General features: G+C 50.5%; 1 protein-coding gene across 3 annotated transcripts in view; it reads right to left on the bottom strand.

Annotated features, from left to right (window-relative positions):
• Nucleotides 1-26973, bottom strand: part of GNAO1 (G protein subunit alpha o1) — a 177515-nt gene that overhangs the window by 62847 nt on the left and 87695 nt on the right. For all 3 annotated transcript variants that reach the window (XR_014059693.1, XM_081510666.1, XM_081510665.1), the window contains exon 3: nt 17646-17787. Coding sequence is in view for 2 of the 3 variants with exons in the window: in XM_081510666.1 (XP_081366792.1) it covers nt 17646-17787 (142 nt within the window). In the remaining variant the exon portion in view is untranslated. The remainder of the gene's footprint in view (nt 1-17645; nt 17788-26973) is intronic.

The following is a 26973-nucleotide window of genomic DNA, read 5'->3' as shown; positions in this document are numbered from 1 at the left end:
GAACCTGCTGGGAACATTGTCCACAAAGCAAGGAAGAGGCAGTCCCTGTAGCCCCAGGAGAGCTGGTGAAAAAGATGAATAAGACCAGAAAAGAAGGAGGCCCAGGACTTCCCTGGCAGTCCAGTGGTTAAGAATGCACACTCCCAATTCTGGTGGTCTGGGTTCAATCTGGACCCGGGAACTAGATCCCACATGCCACAACCAAAGAGCCCGCATGCTGCAATGAAGACTGAAGATTCCACATGAAGACCTGGTGCAACTAAACAAATAAATAAATGTTAGAAGAAAAAAAAAGAAAGAGGCCCAAGTAAGGCACAGCGGAAGAAGTGGGTAGACTTAAAGGGGCATCATCCAGGAAGGGGAAAGATAACCCACAGATGGGGAGAAATATTTGCAAATCATCTGATACAGGACTGGTATCCAGAATGTATAAAGAACTCTTACAACTCAACAGTAAGACAATCAGCCCAATTAAAAAGTGGGCAAACATTCTGAATAGACATTTCTCCAAAGAAGATACACAGATAGCCAATAACATGCATGAAAAGATGCTCAATACCCTTAGTCATTAGGGAAACACAAATTAAAACCACTCTGTGACACCACTTTACACTCAATAGGATGGCTACAATAAAAAAGATGGACAAATAACAAATGTAAGTGAGAATGTGAAGAAACCAGAACACTCACATATTGCTTATGGTGATAAAAAAAAAATGGTTTGGCCACTTTGGAAAACAGTTGTATACTTCCTTGGAAAGTTAAAACAGAAAAACAGACTTCACATATGACCCATGAGTTCCACTCCTAGGTATACAGCCAAAAGAAATACAAGTGTGACCACACAGAAACTTCTGCATGAATGTTCACAGCAGTATTATTACTAGGATAGCCCAAAAGTGGAAACAAGTCAAAGGTCCGTCACATAATAAGCGCATGAACAAAGTTTGACATATCCAAATTCCAATACAATGGAATATTATTCGATGTATAATATTAGATGAGCCTTGCAAACATAATGCTGGGTGAAAAGAAGTCAGACACAAAAGAGGACACACCATATGATTTCACTCCAATTATATGTCCAGAACAGGCAAATCCACAGGGACAGAAAGTAGACTAGGGTGGCCAGGGGCTGAGGGTGGGGGGAAGGGGAGTGACTGCTCATGGGTATGAAGTTTCTTTTTTGGGTGCCTGTGCTCTGTGTCCTGTCTGAAGAGGATCCATGTTCCAGGGGAAGATGCACAGAGCCAGCTTCCAGTAGGTATCACCGTCACCCGTGTGACCTGCTCTCCTTGCTGCACAGACTCCGGTGGGAGGATGTGTGCTTTCTACTCAGTAGCTGAGAAAACTCAGGCCTGAGAGATGGTCTGTGAATAAGGTGGCTCTACAAGTCAGGATCCAAATCCATTCTGGTCTTCCACAATCTGGTTTTTGCCTCTGAACTCACAGGGGTCATACCCACAGCAGAAAGGGCAGTGGGCCAGGTTCTGAGATATCTGGGCCCAAGAACAGCTCTGCCATTGACTAGCTGCTTGACTCTGGGCCAGTCATCTGAATTCTCTGAGCCTCAGTTTCCTCATGTGTGAACACCTGTTATACCTGCCCCACACGTGGGAGTTCCAGAGCACAAAGATGGCAGTAGTAAAAGGGATTTACCTGTGTGCCAAACACAGGGCTTGGAGCTGGGAAACAAAGGATTCCTCCCCTTAAGGGGTTCATCACAGAGCTGTGTAATTGCTAAAGACCTCATATATGCCAGGCAACTTCATTACCAAGGGCCAAATCAGGGTAGTATATCATAAAAGCTAAATCTTCTAGGTAAGAGTGTTCTAGACTGAATGTACATGTCCGCCAAAAATTTGTATGCTGAAGCCGTAACCCCCAGTGTGGCTGTACTTAAGAGAAAGGAATGAAAGTTAAATGGGACCATAAGGGTGGGGCCCTGACCTGATAGGATTAGTACCCTTATCAGAGATCTCAGAGAGAGCTCTCGATCCCCACCCTCTGCAGGTATGTTTACCTAGAGAAGGCCACGTAGGGAAACAGTAAGAAAGTGGCTGTCTGCAAGCCAGAAGGAGCACTCTCACCAGAAACTATTTGGACCAGAACCTCGATATTGGGCTTCTGGCCTTCAGAGCCATGAGAAATACATTTCTGTTGTTTAATTTACCCAGTCTATGTTTAGTTATGGCAGCCTGAGCCAACTAATACTAATATAAAGAGCTTTTGCATACTAGTGTTTTAGGCACTGTTCAAGCCCTTCATGTTGTTATCCCAAGCACAAGGTTAAGAATTGGTATTACCCTAATTCTACAGATTAAAAAAAAAGCAGTACAGAGCAGATAGGTACCTTCCCCCAGGTCACATCAGGTACAGAAAGCAACACTGGCTCCACGAGCTGACAGGCTGGCTATAGAGCGTGAGCCTAAGCGCTATTCAAGTCTGTAAGCTTCTCGTGTGCACAGACCATGAGGTCTGGGTTGAGGGTGTGGGTCAGTTAATGTACTGTGTGCACGATGCTTGTGATGAAGCCCAGAAGCATTGCTGGCCTCACGCCCCCAACCTGAACCAGCTCCGTATGCTCTGCCATCTCATTCTTGTCAAGCGAATGGCTCCCGAAATCCTCCATCCACTCCCTGCTCCCCAGGGAGCCTGCCCTAGTGATCAGAGGGAAGCTGACAGCTTCCCGGGGCCATTTGTGTTCATTTTCCCCCCGCAGCCCTGCAACACAGTTTACCCTTGACACAGATGCGGCGACAGTGATACCTGACAGTGTTTTTCTGCTTGATTTAGTGGCTTTATACCCGTGGCTTGGTGGCTCAAGTGTCACCCCACACTGGGCTCCTCCTAGGCTGGGATTGCACTCATATCTACAGCCCCAGGCCCCGGCCAGAAGCTGTGCATCCTGGGTGCCCAGGGTGGGGCCGCCTCCACCGCTGACTACCGTCTGCCAGCTGTCCAGCACCACTCCCTCCCCTAGACAAGTCGGCCTTTAATTTGCGCCACCTTTGCAACACGGAGGATTCTTTCTCTTTTGGATACAAGGGAAGAGTGGGCTTGGCAATCACCTAAGCTGAGCATTTAAGTCTTGCCAGAAGGATTTACAGAACTTTCTAGAAATTATGGAACTGAACTTCCGTAAGTGGAAGTTGGGGCAGGGTACAAGGGAGATCTAGAGGCCCTCTGGCTCCTCAGTAGGAACTGTAGGGTGAAGGACTTGCCTGAGGTCACAGAGTAGGCTGGGGGCAGGGCCCAAAGCCCAGCTTTCCTGGGAAGCATCAGTATTCTTCCGCCATAAGCTGAGGCCCACGTGTGTGCATGCTAAGTTGCTTCAGTCGTGTCCAACCCTGTGTGACCCCATGGACTATAGCCTGCCAGGCTCCTTTATTCATGGCAAGAATACTGGAGTGGGCTGCCATGAGCTGAGGCCTGCTACACTTCCAGCTCAAGTCTGACCCTCATCTGACAATGACCCTGGCCTCTCCCTACTGAGTTCCTGGGGGGCCCAGGAGGACTGGGCTCCTGCCCCTCCCTGTGCCACAGAGTCACAGCGAGGGAAGACGGGTCTCCAGGCTGGGTGTTCTCCCATCCAGCTGGGTAGCTGTTAAGACAAGGGCTAGGATGGAGCGGGGCGGGGGGGGGGGGGGGGTGTGGCGGGGGGGCTGTGATCTCCCATCTCTCCAGCTTTTTCAGGAGAAACAGCCTCCACACAGAGGCTAGATCTGATTCTCTTCTTCCCATTCAGCTTCGAAACGTCTAGGACTTGCAGCCCAAGGATGTGCTTCGGGCTTTGCTTCCTGGCACGCTCCAGATGATGATGCTTGGAGTAGTCTTTCCATCTGCTCACCCCTATGGCTGGCAAGCCCCCAGGAGCTGGCCAAGGAAGCATTACTACCAACAAAGCTAGAGGAGGTGATGGAATTCCAGTTGAGCTATTTCAAATCCTAAAAGATGATGCTGTGAAAGTGCTGCACTCAATATGCCAGCAAGTTTGGAAAACTCAGCAGGGGCCACAGGGCTGGAAAAGGTCAGTTTTCATTCAAATCCCAAAGAAGGGCAATGCCAAAGAATGTTCAAACTACTGCACAATTGCACTCACTTCACATGCTAGCAAGGTAATGCTCAAAATCCTTCAAGCTAGACTTCAACAGTATGTGAACCAAAACTCGTAGGATTACTCCAAAAAACCCCAAAAGTTTGGGAAACTCTGGATGAGACCCACGTCAACAAGCCTCCTTTCTGCTGGGCTCTGAGTGCCTCTGTGGCTCCCCAAGAGGAGATACAGTCCATGTCCCCAAACTTACTCAATGAGAAAGAGAATGTTGCTCCATTACATTAAGGGACGACTGTCTGAGGAATCCCAGACAGAAGAGTGTCAACAATTCCTACAACACAAAACTGTATGCTCACAGCAAAGTGCGCACTGAGAAAGCCAGGATCAAACTCCAGTAAGGCTGCTGCAGACAGTGAGAGATGTGGATACACAGACAAGAGAAGCATCGCTGGAAGAGAAGGGGCCTCTGGGGACAGGACGCCCTTTGCAGGTCCAGTAGGCGGCGCTGGGCACCATGGGACTCTCATACTGCAGGGAGGCTTGCCCCTGAGTGGCTGGTGGAAGAGGATCTGAGATTCTGATGTGCTGGGCCAGGACCTTCAATACCACTGGGTCTTGGAGAAGAAGTACACTGGAGCACACTGACACGATGCAACAAGGTCCAGGGAGGGGCCTGCACCTCTCCTGCCCAGCAGGCAGTCTCCATGGAGCCCTTGCTGGCTGCAGGCTCTTCCCCCAATGCAGACACCCCCCAGTCCAGGCCATGAGCATCCACACTCCTCACCTAACACTCAGGACCTTCTCCAAGCCAAACCCGCCCTTTCTCCCATGCTCTGTAATGAGGGAGACCTGGGTTTGATCACTGGGTTGGGAAGATCTCCTGGAGGAGGGCATGGCAACCCACTCCAGTATTCTTGCCTGGAGAATCTCCATGGACAGAGGAGCCTGGCAGGCTGCAGCCCATGGGGTCGCAAAGAGTGGAACATGACTGAGCAACAAAGCATAGCACATACCACAGCACGGGCTAGGAGGGGTAACAGGGGCAGCACCTCAGGCCTGGAATGGAGGCAGAGACCCTGAGTGTGACAGAGCAACAGGGCAGAAGGGCCTGACCAGTGCCACATCTGGGCTGCTCAGGCAGGAGAGAAATGTGTATTCATCTTATTTATGCCACTGTTACTTAGGGGTCTTTGTAACAGCAGGGAAGCCTGCACCCTGGCTGATATACACTGGTATTATTTCCATTTTACAGAGGAGGAAACTGAGGTTCAAGTTCAGGGTACTTAAGGAACCTGCCTGAGGCCACAAAGCTAAAAGAGGAGGATCCAGTGTTGACCTTGTACTTGCCTGACTCCTGAGTGTGTGCTCTTTGCAGAATAACACACAGAACCTCACTCGGAGGATGCACGCTGTGGTTCCACATGAGCAGACACAAGAGGCTGAGCCCTTATCATGAGGCTCCCTGCTGCAGAGGGGACGCTCCTGCTGCAGAGGGGACGCTGGGACGTGGCCCCGGGGAGGGCCGGATCTGGGAATCAAGGTACTGCTCACTTAGGTGCACAACCCGGACCCTGAGAACAGCTAGGGTTGGGGTGGGGGGCACCTGGGCCCCCAGCAGGCACCCTGGCCTGCAGAGCTGGATGCAGAGAGCCACCTTCCTCTCCTTGGCCAGTTGCCATCAAGGGCACCAGCTGGTCCAGGCACCCAGCAGGGAAGTGCGGCAGGAAGGAGAAGGGAAGGAAGGCAGAGGCCTGGGCAAGAAGGGGGAGGGTGCCCACAGAGCTGGAAAAGCGGGACCTAATTTGGCAGTGAGCTATTTCAGGACTGTGCCCCGGGGACCTCGGACCAGAGATACCGGGGGAGGAGAGTCTGGTTGTGCAAACGCTCCTAATCCACAGCTCCTCTAGGGCCGTCAGCTGCTCCTGGGCTCACTCGGGAGACAGGACGTAGAGGGGCTGACGGCCAGCGCTCGTGCTGGGTGATGCGCTCGTGCTGGGTGATGCGCGTCTGCTGTCTGAGCCAGAAGGGTCTGTGCCCGTCAGAGCTGGTAACATGTTCACACTGTGTCTGGATGAGCACGTGGCATGGCAGGACTCGCTGTCTGGTATTTGTTGTCCTAAGTATAGAAACACCCTTATTTTACAGATGAGGAAACTGAGGGCAGTCTGCTCATCTCTGCTCATTCCTGTTTGCCCAGTGCCTGACACACTGCTAGTGCACAGAAGGCCACAGCACATGTTTCTCAAATGAACAAGTGAGGGGACTTCCCTAGCGGCCCAGTGGTTAATTAAGACTTCGCCTTCCAATGCAGGGTGTGCGGGTACGATCTCTGGTTTGGGAGCTAAGACCCCACATGCCTCATGGCCAAAAAACCAAAACATAAGACAAGCAATAGTGTAATAAATTCAATAAGGACTTTAAAAAAAAATCCCCAAAACGAACAAGTGAGACAACAAATGAGAGAGGGAGAGAGAAGCTGAAGGTGCCCAGGAGATGGAAAAGATACTTATAGCTGCAGGGACTAGGTAGGGTTTATGGTGGGAATGATGTTCTCAGATCAGGGACAGCCTTAATACAAAGGAACAAAGCAGCAACCATTTAGGGAGCATGTGCTCTGTGCCAGGTGCCCCACTGACGCCGGGACACCTGACGGGGTCGACCTTCCTACAGGTGTTTCTGGGGGACTGTCACCCAGCGCCGACCGCCTCTCTCCTCTCTGGGGTCCTGCCTCCTCTCTCCGTGGGTCCACCTCTTTTGGCTTCTGTCTTGGGCCTTGCAGGACCCCGGTTCAGGAGAAGCCTTCCTCAGCTCCCCTCCTGCAAAGCCAGGAAGAGGGACAGGGGCCGGGGCACACATCTTGCTCCCCAGCCTGGAACCAGAGCCAACGGGGAATTTTGAGGGGGAGGGGACTGAGGCCACCTCTTTGACTTGTTCAGTGGCCTCGGCACTAGCTCTTCACCCAGTTCTGAAACAATGGTCACAGCCGGGCTTCTAGTCCTGGCTCTCCCTTCACCAGACAGGGGGTGATGTGGGGGTGAGAGGAAGACGAAAACAAGAGCTGTTTACTGAGCACTTACTGCATGCGAGGGCCCACGCTTACCCCTCAACATATGTGAATTCTTCAACCGTAACAGCCCTGTGAGCAGGTCATTGTTATTATTACCTTCAGTTTCCAGATGAGGAATCTGAGGTTGAGGGAACCAAGTGACCACCCTGAGGTCCAAAGCTGGTGACAGGCAGAGCCAAGACTCAAGGTTATATCTCTGACTCTGAGCCCTGACTCTGAGCCCTGCCGAGCTGCCTCCCCCTGGGCATGGCCCTCTGCAACTGCACTGGTCTGGCTCCAAATAAAGCCTTGAGTGGCGCATGGCTAAAGTCCCTGCTGGCTCAGGTGGGCTGGGAAAACTGGAGTCTTCCCAGGAGATATTCCCACACACGGGCCCATGTCTTCCACCTGCCTTCATCTCCTATTCTGCCATCACCCACTGCCGCAGCCCCAGCGGAAAGGCGAGAAGGGAAGGGTAAGTGGTGGGCTGGGGGCTGCACCTGGGATCCTGGTTGGCCCACTGGGGGAGAGGCCACCAGGGGAGGAGCAGCTCTGGCTCCAGCTAAACTGGGTTACATCACAATCCTGCTATAGTAGCTTGAGCATGGCTGGCTGTCCACCAATACAATATGAATCAGGCACAGCGGGCAGCACTGAAGTCAAGGAGAGCATTCAGGATGGCTACAGCGGCCTCCCCAGCATCTTTCTTCTGCTTCCATTTCCTGTTTCATGAGTTCCTGGGGAATTCATTCTGGTCCCAGGAACCCCTCAGGCAATTAGAGTGCCTCATCCCCTTGGTCACAGTGACTGGCTCAGGGATGGGCATATGATCTCAGTGGGGCCAAGGAGAAAGGGCAACTCCCAGGATCTAAGTGGCTTCTCAGGGGAGGGTGTGCAGGGGCACACCCTCTGCTCTGCACATTCAGGGATGCTTGAGGGTCGGGGCGGGGGAGGGAGCGGGAGGAGGTGGTGATGTAACTGTGGCAGCCATTTTCTTGCAAGATGAGAAGTGATTTTGTGGGTCCAACGGGAAGGCCGCGTGGGGGACAGAGTGTGGGGAGATGCAGAGGAGCCCGGGCAGCTCATCAGGGTGGAGCCTCACCTGCAGCAGGCCCTCTGGACTTCTTCCTTCGTGAACTCGAGGAGTGTTTTTTTGCTTTCACAAGCCAGTTTGATTGTATTTCTTATCTTCGGTGACCAAGAGTGTCCTATCTTATCCAGAGGGGGTCTTCAGCAGTGGTGCAAGACCCTAGTAGGTTGTGGAGGTGTAAATAAATAAGAGGGGAAGGAGCTGAGTAAAGTGGAAGATGGGTGTGTGTGGTTATGACAAGGGCAGACAGGCCCTGGTTTTCCTGGGGAAGCCATCGCCACCCTACCTGTGTGGGACTACACCCCTCCGCCCCAGGCACGCAGAGCACGGGGCCTCCGAGCTGGGGAGGGACCCAGACAAAATAAAACACTGGGTCCCTCAGAAAGGGTCTGTCACTCACAAGGGGCTCCAGTGTGGGGTTTGAACCAAATTAGGTAACAGATATGGTCAGGGAGAGACCTCTGGGGTGAATGGTGACAGTGCTCACCACAAGGCTTGAACCTATGTCCCCTACAGGACTGTACAGCTGGCCCTGCACTGCGTACTAACATTTTTATAGATCCTATGACTGTGTTCTGGGTAGCAAAATTATACTGCATTGCATTAATGGTGGGTCCAAAGTATTAATTTGTTAAGTATACATTTAAAAGTGTTAGTCACCCAGTTGTGTCTGACTCTTTGTGACTGTAGCCCGCCAGGCTCCTCTGTCCATGGAATTCTCCAGGCAAGAATACTGGAATGGTTGCCACTTCCTTCTCCAGGGGATCTTCCCAACACAGGCATGGAATCTGGGTCTTCTGCATTGCGGACAAATTCTTTTCCGTCTGAGCCACCAGGGGAAGCCCATTTAAAATATACAATTTTGTGGCCTTATTTTAAGAATTCTTCATTTTTCAACATGCCAGGAGCCTCAACACATGAGCATTGGCCAGGCAGTCCTCTCTGAGCTGTTCTCTATGTCTTCTGAGGCTGGGCGAGATCCTTGGCAGCTCGTTTGCCACCTTGAGCCCAAAAGATGTGCCCACAACGCTCCTTCTCCAAATAGGGGGCTCTTGGCTTTCCTGTGGGGTAGCCGCTGGAAATGTAGGGGGTGGGGGTAGACTGAGGGCTGTCACGTGGGGCCCCCATATACTCAAGGGAAAGGCCACTAGTGGGGACCCCCTATCCTGATGCTCGGAAATATTCACTTGCACAGTCATAACATTTTTTTCACCATTAGAGCCGGGTAATTCAGGGCTTACAGGGAGAGACAGAGGAGGGGAGCGTACATTACTGTGAGAGAGAGAGAGAGAGAGACAGTGAGAGAGAGAAAGAGAAAGGGACGGAGGGAGGAGACACAAGCGCAAGGCATCACTGCCTGTGGTTTTCATTTACTGTTAGTTGGAGTCGTTAGGTTTCCTTTTTTCTTTTTAAAATTCCACACCTCTTTCTACAGATGATGAACGTGTGGAGACTGGCCGAGGCGCAGGCCTGAACACCCACTCCACTAGCCTTGCCGTGGAGGAGCCTGATGGAGGCCAGGCGCGGCAGTCACCCAGCTTGCCCAGGGAAGCTGGGGCACTAGGCCGGGTGGGTGGTGGTCTCGGGGTGGACCGCCCTGCTCTCTTTGGCGAGCCCCACCCCAGGCTCCTCTGCATGGACGTTCCTCCCAGACACTCTGCCATAGCTTTGCGCTGCCGGGAGATTTACCTGCCACCAACCATCTTCTCGTCTCCAGTGCCCCTCAGGACAACGTTTCAGCTTCTGATGTGGGTGCTATAGACCGACTGTGTCCTCTCAAAATTCTTATGTAGAAACCTAATCCCCAGTGTCCTGATATTAGGAAGCGGGGTGTCTGGGAGGGGATTAGGGGACGAGTGCCTTTATAAGAGACTTCAGAGATCAATGCCAGTCCTTCCGTCTTGAGAGGGTACGGTAAGAAGACGGCTGTCTGTGAACTAGTAATGGGTCCTACCCAGACATCTCCTCTGCTGCCACCCTGACCTTGGACATCGCAGCCTCCAGAACTGTGAGAAATACGTTCCTGCTGTCTAAGCCACCCATCCTTGGTATTGTTGCTATATCGGCAGGAAAAGACTAAAATGGGCAAACAAAGGCAGAAACCAGAGCAGAAGCTAGCACCACCTCTGTCCCAGCTTGGAGGAGCACTCATCCCCCAGGGTAGCCCCCCAACCCCGTACCCTCATTTCTAGCCTCCGGACTGGACCTCCCACCAACTCAGCACATCTGCTTCCACGTTCTTACAGACCCCCACGACAGTTCACAGGCAGAGTGGCCAGCAGTGACCGGTGCCATCCTTCAGCCCCCTTCTCTCTTGCCTCTGTGTCCTACTAGAGCCCAAAAAAGCCACATTTTTGTTTTCCTCAGCTCCCTCCCTGCTAGACCGATGTGCGGTTCAAAGTTGGGTGACCCAGCCTTCTCCTCCTGCCCTGGAGTCCCTGTGGGAGGTGTTACCTGGAGCCACGAGCACCCAGAGGGCCCTGTGGGGTGGACCCAGGCCTGATGCTGCAAGGAGCCCCGGGGCCGCCATCTCTCGTGAGTCCCTGTCCGGGAATTGACGGTGTCCCTACTATCAAGGACACCGACGGTTGGGTGGTCTTCACTAGCAGCCAAATACATCCTAACTTACACAGTGCAACTCAGAGGAGCTCTGTGACTTGCCCAAGGGAAGATGTTTACCATTTATATCTAAGGGTGTGACTACACTAAACCCAAAATGGGGACCACCTCCATAATCCTTCCATAAATGTAACTGTGTCCCGAGGAACAAGGCTGGGAGCGTGTCCATGCCTGGCCTGGTGCCTGCAGATCAAAGGCCTCAAGGCAGGAAGGACATGGGCTTTCTCCTAGGTGAACAGTTTTTCCAACAACTTAGTCCCCAAAGTAACTTCTTCAGAATGTCCCGGGGTGGCATATTAGGCCCAGCCTTCTACTGGAATGTCCTTTGTCTCTGGGCCTGGACCACAGTCTGACGTTCACAGAGAGAAGCTTGAGGCCCACTATGACCCTCCATCGACAAGGAAATATCCTCGTGTGCTCTCAACACTTGACTTATGAAGGAAGGGAAGGGCTCAGCATTTTATCAAGATTCAGAAAAATGGTTTTCTATTTAGCCCTCAAAGCTCCCTGGAGGAGAACCCTCCTCTTCTCATGAGCACCCCTTCATTAAATGCCAATCACGCAGAGAAGCCCAAGCCAGCTCCAGCTTTCCTGATTCTTGAACACAGGCAGTTGACAGCAGGGTGAAACCCAGGCCATGGCAGGGCTCCTGCCATGAGTGCTCAGACCCTTGCCCTCAGCCAGGGGGCCTGCCTCACTTCTGGCATTCATCTTTAATGTCTAACCAACCTTTGAAAACTAGAGTGGCTGTCACTCTGCTTCAAGGCACATGATGCTAATAACAGCTAAGCTTTCCTGAGTATCTACTGGGTGCCAGGCTCTACTCTAAGATCTTGCACCTAGTCGTCATTTAGTCTTCAAGACAACCCACTGAGGAGCATCATTATCACCACATTTTGATGAGAAGAAAAAACACTGTCTACTGGACTTCTTTGGTGGTCCAGGGGTTGAGAATCTGCCTGCCAACGCAGCGGCTGCAGGTTTGACCCCTGGTCCAGGAAGATTCCACGTGCTGTGGAGCAACTAAGCCCATGCGCCACAACTACTAAAGCCCAAGTGCCCTAGAGCCCATGCTCTGCAACAAGAGAAGCCACCGCAACGAGAAGCCCCCACACCACAAGCTTGCTGGAACTAGCGAAAGCCTGTGCACAGCAATGAAGACCCAGCACAGCCAATAAATAAATAAAAATTAAAAACAAATCAAAAGAAAACACCATTGTCTACTGAAGCATCTGTCTTTCTTTCCTATGCCCTGGTGGCAGGGATTGGGTCTTGCCCACCTAGGATGACTGAATGGGTAAATGTGCAAGTAGACAAGATCGTCCTGACCGTCCAGACTCCCCTCCTTCCCTGTCTGGCTGCAGAATGCCGGGAGACGGCTGGGGCTGGAGCTCCAAAATGACCACATTCAGAGGAGGGAGCGACCATCTTCAGCTGTGGAAACCCAAGAGGCTAAGGAGGAGAGGCATTAGAGGGCCATCTCAAGACCTGGCATTTGAATCCCCCGCCTCTTCCTTTCCCATCTTAAAACCTGCCATTGCTCTGAGTTGGTCTTTTTGGAGGAGGGCCAGCAAGAGCCACTTGTGCTGCCAACCTGGGCCAAGTTACTAGCAGCCAGGTGTGGCACTCCTTATGGCAGGGCTTAAAAAACAGACGCCTGCCCCAAACCCAGGGCCTGGGGCCCGATCCAGTCTTAGATGACAGGAAGCAAGTGAACCTGGCTGCACTGAACCCTGCAGAGCTGGGGAGGCCTTGCAAATCAAAGGGTGGGCTCCCTCTTTCATTTTTGCATCTAACCCTATCTCCCTGTGCACTGTCTGTCAGGGGTGTGACTGCTCACTGAGTATTTGTGGGATGACTGGCTGACCCACCAAATGAAAGACAACGAGGCCCCAGGTTGGCTGAGTGATTTGGGGCAGGCTGCTGAGATGGAAAGAGAACTGAGCAGAGATTCAGAAAACCTCAAGTTCTAGTCCCGAACCTGCCACGTCATCCCTGGAGTAAGTCTCTTTCCTGTTGGGGCCAGGTGGGGCCCTCATCTGCAAAATGGAGCAGCAGACTTAGATGGTCTTAAACGGAAGAGTTTCAAGCTCTGTAACCTGGGCGGGCAGAGAGTCAGAGCTGGGCCAGGGCTGGTCTGCTACAGCTGAAGAGTGGCGGTGTCCAGCGCGTGGTGGTGTACACGCTGCTGCCTGGAGGAAGCCTCTTTCCGGCCTCAGGTTTGGGCCTTCATTTGTCACCTCCCCAGCCCCCCATCAGACCTGACAACAACCACTGAGGTTTCTCCAGACCCCAGGAACTCAGGCAGATACAGACTAGATCTGCCTGAGTTCCTGGGGTCTGGAGAAACCTCACTGTATGTTTCAGAATTCTTGTAAACCACAGGGTAAACAGCACTGCACCATGGAGACGCATCACAGCATTTCCCTGATTAAAAAGGAGATAGTGTTCAGTGCTCCACTGTGTGACTTAAATGGCAAGATTTCTCTTACCAGAGGAGATCCCATGACATTCTGGAATCTAAGTGTGAAATCTGATTCTGCCTCCCCAAAGAATACCATTATCTCATCTCAGGGCAGGGAGGGGGAGTTCCAATGAAGCCCCTTGGTGAACCGTCTGAGGCTGGGTAGCAATTCCAGCACCAGCACTGATCTTTAGTCCCACTGAGGACACTGACCCTGGACTTCCAGTTAAGTGCTTTACATGTCAGGCACTGTCCCAGCGTTTCATGTGCATTACCTCATCTAACATTGCTGCTGCTAAGTCGCTTCAGTCGTGTCCGACTCTGTGCGACCGCATAGACGGCAGCCCACCAGGCTCCCCCGTCCCTGGGATTCTCCAGGCAAGACCACTGGAGTGGGTTGCCATTTCCTTCTCCAGTGCATGAAAGGGAAAAGTGAAAGTGAAGTCGCTCAGTCGTGTCCAACTCTCAGCGACCCCATGGACTACAGCCTACCAGGCTTCTCCGTCTATGGGATTTTCCAGGCAAGAGTACTGGAGTGGGGTGCCAATGCATCTAACCTTAACACCAGATAAATGGGGACGGTATTAGAATTATGCCCATCTTACAGACAGAAATACTGAGGAAGCTAAATAGTGTACCCAGGGCCATACAGTTGGTGGTTGAACTGGGACTGGAACACAGTTTATCCAATACTTCTTGTGTCAGGCATTGTACTAGATGGATAAGACCTATATCCTGTCCACAGGGAGTTTAAAATTTAGTGGGAGAAATAGGCATGTGCACAATGGAAAAATGAAAACAAGAGGGTTTTTCAACTGAATAAAGCCTCACATAAATTCAAAGCATTATTTCTTCACTATTGTCCCATTATAATGTGCTTTACATATGCAAGTATACATTGCATATGCACATAAATTTTGTGTGCATTTTTATATACACGTGGGTGTGATCAAATTTATCCCAAGGGAGTGTTCATAGACTTTCCCCACCCTCTGCTTGCCCAAATGAACCTCCTAATCCTCTAATTGTCCAGTTTCCCTCCAGACTTTGTTCCAGTGTCAGAGTCGAGGCCAGTTCCACCAGACGAGGTTCTCTGCTTTTGTGATGCAGATGCAGGCCCTGGGCAAGAGGACATAGGGAGAAGAGGGAGGGGGCAGATCCTCTCAAAAGTTTAGGACAATTTACATGACAATTAGCTGGGGTGAGTAGGGAGAGGGGAGGAAGGAGGGAGATGGAGATGCAGAGAGAGGTGGGGAGAAGGCGGAGGAAGGAGGTGGAGCAAGGGGAGAGAGACCGAGGGAAAAGGAGCAACGGAGAGACAGCTGGAGACGGGGAGAGAGGGGGAGGAGGACAGAGGGAGGAAGAAGGCAGGAGGCAGAGACAGACAAGAGAAGACGAAAGAGGACAGGAGGGGAAACGCCTGGCAGGCTTGTGGGGGTGGGTAGAGAGATGGTGTCTGGGGCACTTGGGAAGAAAGCAGTTCAAGAGAGCAGGACTGGGACAGACAGGAGGAAGACAGGAAGGACCTGTGAGAAGAACAGTGGGAGCTGTCCTCTGAGTGCCTTTCCCTGTTTTTTGGAGAGACTCAGAACAAGGTTCTGAAGATTTGTGTTGCCTGGCTGTACTGTGCCTTTTTAAATGGGACTCTGCCCTGGACCTGAGCCATATGGATCATAGCTTCCTTAGGGTTACAAATCTATAAATATGGATTCTGTGCTGAATGACCTTGGATAAATCGCTTTGCCTCTCTGTGCCTCATTTTTTTCCCCCCACTTTTCACTCTCAACTCACCAGGCTCACTTCTCTCTCAGGGCCTGGTGGTGTCTGCTTGGAGCCGCTGTCTCTCTTCCTCCCACGGCTCCTTCTCCCACGGCTCCTTCTCGAGGTCAGTTCATCACAAATATCCCCTTCAGGTTCAGGGGAACCTTCCCTGGCCACCTAGTGTGAAGTAGCTGCCCCCAAACCACCCACAGCTGATACACAGGCAGGTGGGGGGATCTCTGCACGCAGCTCCTAGACAGCAAATCCACACCAGACCACTCCCAGGAAACAGCTTCTCCAGCCGCCCAGCTCACTGTGGCCTAAGGTGAAATAACACAGGAGGAGGTGCCCCGGGGCCTAGAGGACTTCCTGGGCCTAGAGGACTTCCTGAGGAGCCTGAGTGCTGTGGTGCCACCTGTCAGCAGGGGACTGGGCTCCAGCTCCTCCTTGTCCCGGGGACTCTCTAGGGAGTTCGGATTCTGTTCTCCATCTCCCTTCCCAGGGGAGCCTTTCCCAACCCTCTACTTGAGGGCTGTCTCCACCACAGGAGAAACAGCCACAGAGCCAAGGGGCCCCGCAGTACAGACGTTAACACGTCATGTTCCTAGCAATACCCAAGCAATCACCACTCTACTCAGGATAATAAACTGTGAAAACAAAATCCTCCAAGAACAACAAACGTTTTCCAAAACCGAAGGAGAAAAGCATTTCAAAGTCACACTGACTGTTTTGGGTTTTAATCAGGGCAGGAAGTTTTGAAGAAGGAAGAGTTGCTTGAGAGGTGGGCATGGCAGTGAACACACACACTCTTGGAAGATCTCGCAGGCTGTGGTGTGTGTTTGTGTAAAGTGTGTGCTATGGACATGTGAGCCTTCTGCACTGTGTCTGTCATCTGGTTAACTTGAGACTGAGGCACCAAGCTTTCTTTGGCCAAAGACAGAGAGACCAAAGGCCTGTCCCATGTCTGAAGATCAGAGTGGGCATTTCCTGCTTTAACGCCCACCCGAGTTGACAAAAGTGAGTTAATACTTGTAAAGTGCTTATGGCACAGTGCCTGGCCACTAGTAGGTGCTCAATACAAGAAGAGCTATTGGTGTTACTGCTGTGACCGTTATTATTAAAATGAATGAAGCCCTGTAACCTGTCTGGCTACTGGTAACCTGTCTTGGCTACATCTGATGTTCTGAGCTGCTCTTTGCTGACTGGTCTCTCTAGCTCTACTGTCCTGGAGAAGGAAATGGCAACCCATTCCAGCATTCATGCCTGGAGAATCCCATGGACAGAGGAGCCTGGCAGGCTACAGTCCATAGGGTCCTACGAGTTGGACACGAATGAGTGACTCATACACACACATCTTCAGCAAGGCCTGGCACACTGTATCCTCAGTGAATTCTTAGTGCAAACAAAACTGAAGAACTCGCAGTGTCACTCATTCCACGGCCCTGGCTCTGTGACCAAAACCTAAGCCCGTCCCCAAGGAGAAGGGTTTCCTCCCTGAGGGGCGGCACCTGGCATCCCTGCCCCAAGCTGGCCCTGGACACCCTCAGTCACTCAATTTCCCCTCTTCCAGGGGGAGGCGATGCCTGAGCTGGGATGACTGTCGCAGAGAATTAGGATTTTGTGCATAAAATACTGAATTTTACATTTAAAGCTACCTGTCACAGATGATTTATTACACCCAGCCAAGGTGAGGATGGTTTTCCTCTGTGAGGGAGGTGATTTTTTGGCAAAGAAAGGATATATACACAGTGCACAACCAAACCACACGGGAATCGGAGCTTAATGCTCTCTATCCAGAGGCTTCAACAAGGGGCCCAGGAATTCGGCGGCCTCCACCTGCTCCCCACACTCCAGGTCACGGGGAGAGGATGGTTGGGATTCAGAATCCCAGCAGGAGACAAAGAGTCACTCCTGGAGAGAATTTTCCAAGGTTGTTTTCCCTCACCCCTTTTATTTGGCTTTGCCAGCATAGCTGTGTAAGGTTCAGTGAACGCAGACGTTTGCAAATAAGAGTTTTTATGACTTATTCCATTTATCACCTATCAGAAGTCTGGAAACTCAACTGAAAACTGTCCCTGTTCTAGTAAGTCAACTTCCTGCAGGAAGGAGAGTGCCTTTGGTCCTTACACTCACCTCAGAGGGGCAGAAAACACAGCCCCCTGGCACAAAGGAGGAAGAGAGTGGATTTGAACGGCTGCCCCCACCGCCGGCAAGGAAAGGAAAGCTCCCCTAAGGAGGGAGATGGTGGCAAGGTGGGGCTTGTAGTGCCTGAAAAATATATTTTTCTGTTCAAGTGAGTTGTCCAAGGGCATGTACTCGGACAATGTTGTGAGGGTCACAATTTAGGGCAGTGTCACCAACGCTTTCTCATCTACACAATAAACCCTGGAACTCTGGGTCTGTCGTCTCCGTCGGCGATCGTGCTGTGGCAGTCTGCCCATCATTGGAGCCCCCTGTTGGGCTGTACTGGCCAGGTGGGTGAGAGCACTAGCTGGTGATACAGCACAGTCTTGTCCTGTCCCCACGTGGCAGCCCGGCCTTATAGAGGACACGGTGGGTACCGGAGACAGGCCGTCTCCTCCCCGTGCCCACGGGCGCAGCGGCCTACCTTTCTCTCCTTGTCACCGTATTCGATGCCCAAAGTGTCCATGGCCCGGACGATGGCTGCCAGGGACTGGATGGTGTTGCTGTAGACCACGGGCTTGTACTGCTTCACGTCTTCGCCAGAGAAGCCATCTTCGTGGATGATCCTAGAGAGAAACCACACACAGCACGTCTGATGAGTGCGCTGGCCTCACCTAACAACAACTGATGAGTGTGCTGGCCTCACCTAACAACAACGAGCGCGTCAGACGTGGGGAGCCCTCCCCTCCCCTCTCCCTTCTTCCCCCACTCCTGGACAACCTCCTGGCTTAGCTGGCTGAGGGCCTGGTCCAACCTGGATGCTGAGTTACTGAGCTGCTGTGGTCACACCACAATATCTGAAGGAAAAATCTACCTGAATTACCAAAAATTAATGTGAAAAACAGAATAGTGGAACAAAGAAATGCAGTCTCTGTATACGCCCTACATACTGTGGAAGCAAGACCAGTCAAGGGGTTGATAACACCGGAAAGCACTCAGAACACACACTGAGCACTCAATATATGTTCGTCGTGAATATTTTTAATGTTCATTTTTGGCTGCTCTAGGTCTTTGGTGCTGTGTGTGGGCTTTCTCTGGTTGCAGTGAGTGGCAGCTACTCTCGAGTTGCGGTGCGCGGTCTTCTCACTGTGGTGGCTTCTCTTGTTGTGGGGCATGGCCTCGAGGGCGCAGGCTTAGTAGTTGTGGCACACAGGCTTGGTTGCCCTGAGGCATATGGAATCTTCCCAGGCCAGGGATTGAACCCCTGTCCCCTGTATCAGCAGGCGGATTTCTCAACCACTAAGCCACCAGGGAAGTCCTGCCAATAGTATTTTTAAGCAAAGCTCAGGGTTTTAGTTTAAATATCCATGCAGGAGCACACTGTTGAAGACCCCTGAGAGGAGCCTGCAGATGAAGAACACATTTTTCTCTCACAGGAAACTTCCACTGCTTTTAACGAGGTAAGGTCACTCACTTCAAACAAACCACCTTCATCTTTGACAACAAAAGAGCCAGCAGAAGGAGGGGACCTTTTCTCCATCCTTGGCTGGGATGTGACCACTGTTGTCACCCTTGTTCTGACGGCTCTGAATCTGACACGGAAGACTCAGAGGTGACGCTGCAGTTCCCAGAGGCCACGCAACACTCAGTGCCCTTCTGTTCTCAGGCTCAGCTGGGGTCAAGGTTGAGGCCGGACATGCCCTGAGGTCCCTGCTTCCTGCAGATGGTGGCTGCTCAGTGAATGCCCATTGCTGACAAGGGTCCAGGGAGCAGAGAAAACTAGAAAGGGGGTAAAACTGAGACTCTGCAAGAATCTGCTCACAGTTGAGGTAATTAAGAAAGGACAAATGGATTTCAAGACTAACACCCAACATTAGGGGCTTCCCAGGTGACACAGTGGCAAAGAATCCACCTGCCAATGCAGGAAATGCAAGAGACGTGGGTTTGATCCTTGGGTTGGGAGGATACCCTGGAGAAGGGAATGGCAACCCACCCCAGTATTTTTGCCTGGAGAATTTCATGGACAGAGGAGCCCGATGGACTACAGTCCACGGGGTCATGAAGAGTCAGACACAATTGAGCACGCACATACATGTACACACACACACATCCAACATTAGTCATCTGCCAGTAAACTGCAAACTCTCCTGTGGTCACATTTTTCAGTCTAAGACTGAACACCACCTGTGACATGTACATCCACCTGTGTAATAGCTCAGACTTCCTTACTACCTTTGCAGCCCTTCTCTAGCCTTTCATGTCCTTCGGTACTAGAGAATACTGCTAATGAGTCTTTCTTTCTTTAAACAGTTTTACTGAGATATAGTTCACAGACCATATAATCCACCCGTGGAAAGCGTGAGATTCAACATCCTTAGTATATTCACAAAGTTGGGCAGTGATCTCTAAGTCTAATTTCAGAATGTTTTTGTCCTCCCCAAAAGAAATCCTGTACCCATTAGCAGTCACTCCATCCCCACCCCCAGCAGGAAGCAACCACTCATCTGATCTGCCTTATGTTTTTACAAATTTGTCTACTCTGGACATTTCACATATATGCAATCAGACACTTCGTCTTTTGTGACTAGTTTCTTTCACTTGGCGTGTTCATCTGTGTTCATCCATGCTGTAGCATCCATCAGTATTCCCTTTCTTTTTATTGTCAAACTATATTCCATATACAGATATACCATGTTTTACTTATCCCCATGTCAGTTGATGGATATTAACGATTTCTCTTATAAAATGTGACCTGGTGTTGGGTTGTGAGTCTTTATCCTGAGTTTCTGTAAGAAGCAGATCAAAATGACCCTACTGCCTTTTCACTGTCTTTTATTAGCCCTAAATTCAGCTTTGTACAAGTTTCTTGAGCATACATCCAGTCTGCATCACGGATGTGTACTACCCTGGAGGGAATCTCAAAGGGAATTGTTAGTTCCCACTGTAAACAACTAGAGATCTGGACAAAATACATTAAACAAGGGCTTTCAGACACTGGAGAATAAGCAGCGCAGGACGTGTGATCTGGGACGGAAGGGAAGCGAGCGTGGTGACTCCTGTGAGGGATGAGTCCTATGATCACTCTGGCTTTCTGCCCGGAAGCATTCACGCAACCTCAGGGAGGGAGGACTCGTGCACAGCACGGCCGGCCGCCTTCCTGAGCACATGGGGTAAACAGAAAAGTTCTGGAAGGCTGAGGTACGGAGTATGTTAGAGGAAACAGGAGAGGAGAGAGAGACAGGGAGACAGAGAGCTCCAGATATCTGCATGGGGGTCTTGTTGAGCCTTTGCCTGAATCGAGTGAGACTCTACAAACTTGAGAAGAAATATGCGTCAGGGAGCTTCTAAGGTAGACCTGCCCCAAGCTCACCCAAGGCTGGGCGTGGTACAAGTTCTCACCAGTCAGAATGGAGAGTTAAACACCTAGGGCATTTGGCAGAGACCCCAGAAGGCTCACTCCATGATAGTAAAGGCTACTTTTAGACCTGCCCTGACAAAACTTAAAAATGAGCCTCAAAAAAAAAAAAAAAAACAACCCAAATTGACCCACAAGTAAATAACTGCGTGACAGAATAAAATCTAACACTCTTTAAATGAGGACGGTGAAATCCAGACACTTAACAATCTAATATTCATAGTATCCAGCATCCAATAAAAACATTTCTGGATATGCAAAGGAGGAGGAAAGTGTGATCCATAACCAGGAGACAAATCAGTCAACAGAAGCAAACTCAGAAGTGTCAGAGATGACGGCATTAACAAATAAGACCTCAAAAACAGCTATCTAAAATATTCTCAAGAAACTAAAGGAAAACATGAACACAATGAGTAGAGAAATGGAAGATATAAAAAAGAACAAAACGGAGTATCCAGAGATGAAAATACAGTATCTGAAATAAAAATTTCACTGTAGGGGACTGACAGCAGATGAGACATCCCAACAATTAAGTGAATTTGAAGACACAGCAATAGAAACCATCTAAACTGAAAGAGAGAGGGGAAAAAGGCCGAAAAATGTGTTGTGACATACATATGATAACACGTAGAAGTAAAATCTATGCAATGACAGCACAAAGGATGGGAGGGGTAAAATGGAAATATATTGCTGAACAATTCTTATACAAGAAGTAGCGTAATATTGCTTCTTTCGTGGCTTAGCAGTAAAGAATCTGTATGCCAATGTCTGTCAATGCAGGAGGCACAGGTTCAATCCCTGGGTCGGAAAGATCTCTTGGAGAAGGAAATGGCAACCCATTCCAGTATTCTTGCCTGGGAAATTCCATGGACAGAGCAGCCTGGCGGGCTATACACAGTCCCTGGGGTCACAAAGAGTCAGACATGAGTTAGTGACTAAGCAACAACAACAAAGCATAATATTACTTGAAAGTAAAGCCTGGTAAGTTAAGATATATACCATAAACTTTAGAACCATCACTAAAAAGCCTCCATGGCCCAACTCTCCTCAGAGGGTGGGAACTCTGGGTGCCTTGAGAGGTGCAGCATGGATTTGCTGGTTCCCATGACACACTCTCGCGAGAAGCCAGCGTCATGAGTTTCTCATGCTTTGTTTTGGACCAGCCAGCCTTGCTGCTCTCCTGGGAATGCTCTCTAACTCCTTGGCCGCCTACAGGATCTCCTTCCACTAGGGTTATTTTTTCACACCTGTTAGTATTAACCTTTACACCACCTGACAAGGCAGGGAGGGTAGACTTTTATTCGATCCATTTATATTGAGACTGAGTAAGACTGAGGAACTAGCCTAACAGCTGTCAGCAAAAACAATTAAGAGCCAAAGGCAGGAACAGAACCCGGGTTGTTAAGCACATGGTCCTTTTCGCCACACCTCAAGCCTCGGGGTGGACTAGACTGAATACTGCCTGGAAGGCCTCACAGGTGCCTAGGGTGACCCAAAATAAGAAAGCTTCATTTGGGGCTTACGAAAATGACGCAATTTGGGCAAAAACTGCTCAAATCATGATTACTGGTTGCATAACTTGTTCACACTGGCTTATATTAGCTTAAAACTGGGCTTCTTGCTTCAGGGTAGAATTTTATACCTTCCGTTCCCTCTGACTCAACCCTAGAAAAGCTGCACCATGCATAACAACACCAAAAGTAAGTAATATTCATAATGCTACTATTCAGAGAAAAACGCTGCACTTTTTAGTGTAAGTCCTTCAGTATTTCTTTCATGACACATTCTTCTCCCCCAACTCTGCCTCAGCATTGATTTGAATCATTTATCCTTAAAAGTATCACTTAAGGCCCCTTTATTTTCTATTTCCCATCTCATTCCAGGGAGAAAAAAGTAGAGCAGTGGTCAGATCTGAGGAGTCAGAAAAATGTGGGTGACACCAACTCCATCACTCATGATCTGTGTGTTCCTAGGAAAGGATGTAACTCCTCAGGCTTTGGTTTCCTCAACTGTAAGAAGTCATTGTGAGAAATAAATGTAAAGTGCCTATCATATAGTAGCACTTCCCTCATAGCTCAGTTGGTAAAGAGTCCACCTGCAATGCAGGCGACCCCAGTTTGATTCCTGGTTCAAGAAGATCCTCTGAAGAAGGGATAGATTACCCACTCCAATATTCTTGGGCTTCCCTGTGGCTCAGCAGGTAAAGAATCCGCCTGCAAGGCAGGAGACATGGGTTTGATCCCTGGGTTGGGAAGATCCTCTGGAGAAGGGAAAGGCTACCCACTCCAGTATTCTGACCTGGAGAATTCCATAGACTATACAGTTCATGGGGTCGCAGACAGTTGGACATGACTGAATGACTTTCACTTCACTTCACCGCATAGTAAGTATATAATATATGGTGGGCTTCTCTGGTGGCTCAGCAGTAAAGAACCCACCTGCCAATGCAGGAAATGCAGGTTTGACCCCTGGTTTGAGAAGATCCCCTGGAGAAGGAAATGGCAACCCACTCTAGTATCCTTGCCTGGGAAATCCCATGGACAGAGGGGCCTGGCGGGCTATAATGGGGTCACAAAGAGTCGGGCACAGCTTAGCAACAACAAACAACAACAATAATATATAGTAGCTTTTAGTAATAATACCTTCATTCTAAAAGATTTTTCCCTTAAAGAGAATTTCCTTCACTGGTGATATAAAAGAAGCAGAACCATAATAGCCACTAATGTTTAAGGGTTTACTCTCTGTGCTAAGTGCTTTGCATGTACTATCACATCTAATCTTCAAAACAATTCTAGGAGGTAATTTTTATCTCCTCTCAACAGACAAAGTAAACAAAGGCTCAGAGAGGTTAAGCCAGTTACCCGAGGTCACACAGCTGGTAAGGGTGACAGTGGCATTCAAAGCCGTGCTTGTGCCCACCAAGTGGATGCTGAGACGCAGGACTGCTTCTTCTGCTAGGATTCCTATATCCAGGTTCCCTGAGAACCCAGAGATTTCACTCACAAAGTGAGCATCAAAACACCTCCTATATCAGTCCAAGGAGTGTGGGGCAAGGAAGGGAGGAAAGGAGGCATGGGGGTTGGACAGGTAGCCTGGGGGAGTCCGGTTTCTTGTGGCAGCCCAAGTCTAGCCCTGGAAGAGATGAGGATGGGATTTGGAAAGCAGGAATGAGGCCACATGGGGCACCTTAGTAATGGTCAGTGGCAGCTCTGGCATCTCACACTGCAGCAGCCTCAGACAAACTGAGCTCCATCTACACAGCTGAGTGACAGAGGCACAGAATCAAGTCCCAGTGACAGCACCTGAGTCACTGGGTCCAGCTGTTCCTGAAGCTCACCCTGTCCTGACACTTTTGAGTGACATGAGTCCTTTGACTCCCTCTTATTTTTGCATAAGCTGATTTGATTTGGGTTTCTGTCACTTACAACCAACACAGTCATGTCCAAAACACATTTCGCACCTTGGGAGGCCATCTCCTAGTACACTTGTTTAACTTTCTGTCCATACCAGCTGCCTGTCTGTCGATCCTGGGAGGTCAGGTACCACATCTCCTCCACCTCAGTTCCCGCTCTCCTTATCAGCTGACACAGGGTAGGCTCTGAATAGTAGCTCAGAGAACACAGGGTGGTTCTCTGAACTCAGAGAATGTGGGATGTAACTCCACAAGCAAGATTACACTGGGGCATAAGATCTGCCCCTCTCCAAGGAGCTTGCTAAAGAAGACAGGGGTGTGTGTGTGTGTGTGTGTGTGTGTGTGTGTGTGTGTGTGTGTGTGTGATGGGGTGGGAACCCACTGGATTTCTTACATCTGCAGAGCTAGCATCGCAAAGGTGCCCACTCCACACTAGGCCATCTCCTAGTACACTTGTACTAGGACTCAGGGACTCTGAGGGGTTTTCCAAGCTGCCAGAGCAGAAGAAACCTAGGAGCAAGCAAGGCTAACTCTGCAGCTCTGAGTGTTCGACTCTAGATGGGAGCCGCTGGCAGGACACTGGAAACCTGGCAACGCAATTGAGAGAGGAGAACCCACGTGGAGATGGGGAGAGCGCAGGAGGGTAGCAGCTGAGCCCACGTGAGGCTTCCAGGAAGAGGCGACCAAGGAGGGTCCCCCGGCCTCCCCTACCCTGCTCCTCTCTCTGCTGTCTTGGGGCCCTCGAGGGGGCCTGGGCTGGGGCTCCCTTTGCTTTCTGCTTCCCCTTCTCCACGCAGGACTGCACTCGGCAGCACTGAGACTCCCCGGGCACCGTGGCCTTATATGGTCACAGAACCACAGGCTTGGGAGCTGGAAGGGACCCTGGAGGATCATCTGGCCCAGCAGCCATTCCCCCCTCTGAATCACGGATGCCTCTGACACTGTGACAAATGCACCAAGACACACAGTTTTACCACGCGCCCCCCCCCACTGCCCCCGCCGCCCAACTTCTGGAAGTTCACAGACTCACAGACACTAAGCTGATGGAACACGATTTTTCACTCCATCTCCATGGTGGATTAAATGCCCCTTCTCTGCCTTCTTTTCTCAGCACCCTTTCTCCTGCATCGGGACTGTCACTCCATCCTCCACGATAATCCCCTTAAGAGTTCAGATGAAGGGGGTGCTTTTGGAGACAGACTCGAGCTGTGTGACAGGGCAATTTCCTTAACTGCCTGGTGCTTCAGTTTCCTTAACTTTCCACGGAGAGGGGCTTGGTAATTAATAGTAACTATCCTCGCTGGGTCGTGGTATGTAGAGAAGAGGGCCCGGCACAGGAAGCAGTCAGTGCAGCTGTTACTAGGACTGTTATCATTGTATTTGGTGAGCGGGACTGAGGGAGAAAGGACAGGGTGTCCTGTGTCTGTCTTCCTGAGGACAGAAAGTGACCAGGGGCTGCGGGGCAGCAGGGAGGTCGGACACTATGGGAGAACCCCTGCCCCCTGGAAGAAGGAAGCAGGGCTCACGGCCACAGGAAGGAAGCCGGGGCAGGGTGGAGGGGGCTCTGTCCAGACTGGAGCAGAGAATCTGCTCTCACCTAATGAACACTAGGTGAGCAGCAGTGAACTGAAAGGCTGAATTTCCTAAATGGGGACTGCTTCATGAGGTGAAAGAAGGTGCTTCTGATCATCAGTGAGCTGCCTGGCTTAGGGTCGGTGCTCAGAGCTTCACTGGTGTGACCGCTGATGAGGGTTTCCGTTTGTCAGGGAGATCCGATGAGTAATGGGGCTCTGGCCCTGGAGCCACCGTCCTCCTCAGTGGAGAGGGGAAGTGACCACCCTGGCTCCAGAGAACGCAGCTTTAAGCAAACAGTCAACAGTGAGATACCAGTGAGTTACTGAACCGCATACCAGCAATTAGGGGTTCCACAGAACCCACCGGAGCACTGGATCTGAACAAGACTATAAGATGAAAACACCAGGTATAGTGCACAGTGTGCCCCGCACAGCCATTTGTGTAAAGCTAGATTCATGTGCAATGATGTTGGTAAGAGGAGGGAGAAGGCAGGGGAGAGAAAAGATGACACGGGAGGATGCTTAACACGGTTATCACCAAGATCACTTTTGATTTTTTTTTTTCACTTTTTTCTTATTATGTTTGTTTTGTTTCATTAAAAATGTGTGTTTGTTATTTGAAAGAACAACAAATCATGTTCAATGGGAGATAGACACTGTTTAACAGAAGAGAAGAATCACGTAACAAGGGGTAGTCATCAATCATTAGGAATTTCCTGACGTGTTTCACTTGGGTTCAGCCTGGTCCTTGCCTGCCTAGGACTTCTGTTCCAGGCCAAGTAAGAAAGCTGGTGCTGAGAACATAAGAGTTAACAGTAACAAGTGGCATTTGCCAAGGGCCAACTGAAGTGTTGAAACTCTACAGCTGGCGGAGTAGAAGGACGTGCGCTCATCTTCTCCTGCAAGAACTCCAAAATTACAACTTACTGCTGAACAACCACTGACAGGAGAATGTTGGATCCACCAAGGAAAGATACCCCATGTCCAAGGGCAAAGGAGAAGCCCCAGCAAGGCGGTAGGAGGGGCAAAATCACGTTTAGAATCAAACCCCATACCCACCAGAGATGCTTGGAGCACTCAAACAAACCTTGTGTGCACCAGGACCCAGAGAACCCACAAGACTGAGCCAGAACTGTGTTTGAGTGTCTCCTGCGGAGGAACAGGCCAGCAGTGGACTGCTGCAGGGGCAGCGGCTCTGGGTGCATAGACCTGGGTATGGCATGAGCCCTCTTGGAGGAGGTCACCATTAACCCCACCATAGAGCCGCCAGAACTTACACCGGACTGGGGAAACAGACTCTTGGCGGGCACAAACAAAAGCATGTGTGCACCAGGACCCAAGAGAAAGGAGCAGTGACTCTACAAGAGACTGACCCAGACTTGCCCGTGAGTGTCCAAGAGTCTCCAGCAGA

Source organism: Giraffa tippelskirchi, chromosome 7 (genome assembly GCF_054371585.1).
Source record: "Giraffa tippelskirchi isolate mGirTip1 chromosome 7, T2T-mGirTip1v1.2.pri, whole genome shotgun sequence".
NCBI lineage: Eukaryota > Metazoa > Chordata > Mammalia > Artiodactyla > Giraffidae > Giraffa > Giraffa tippelskirchi.
This window is presented reverse-complemented; position numbering and strand designations above follow the sequence as displayed.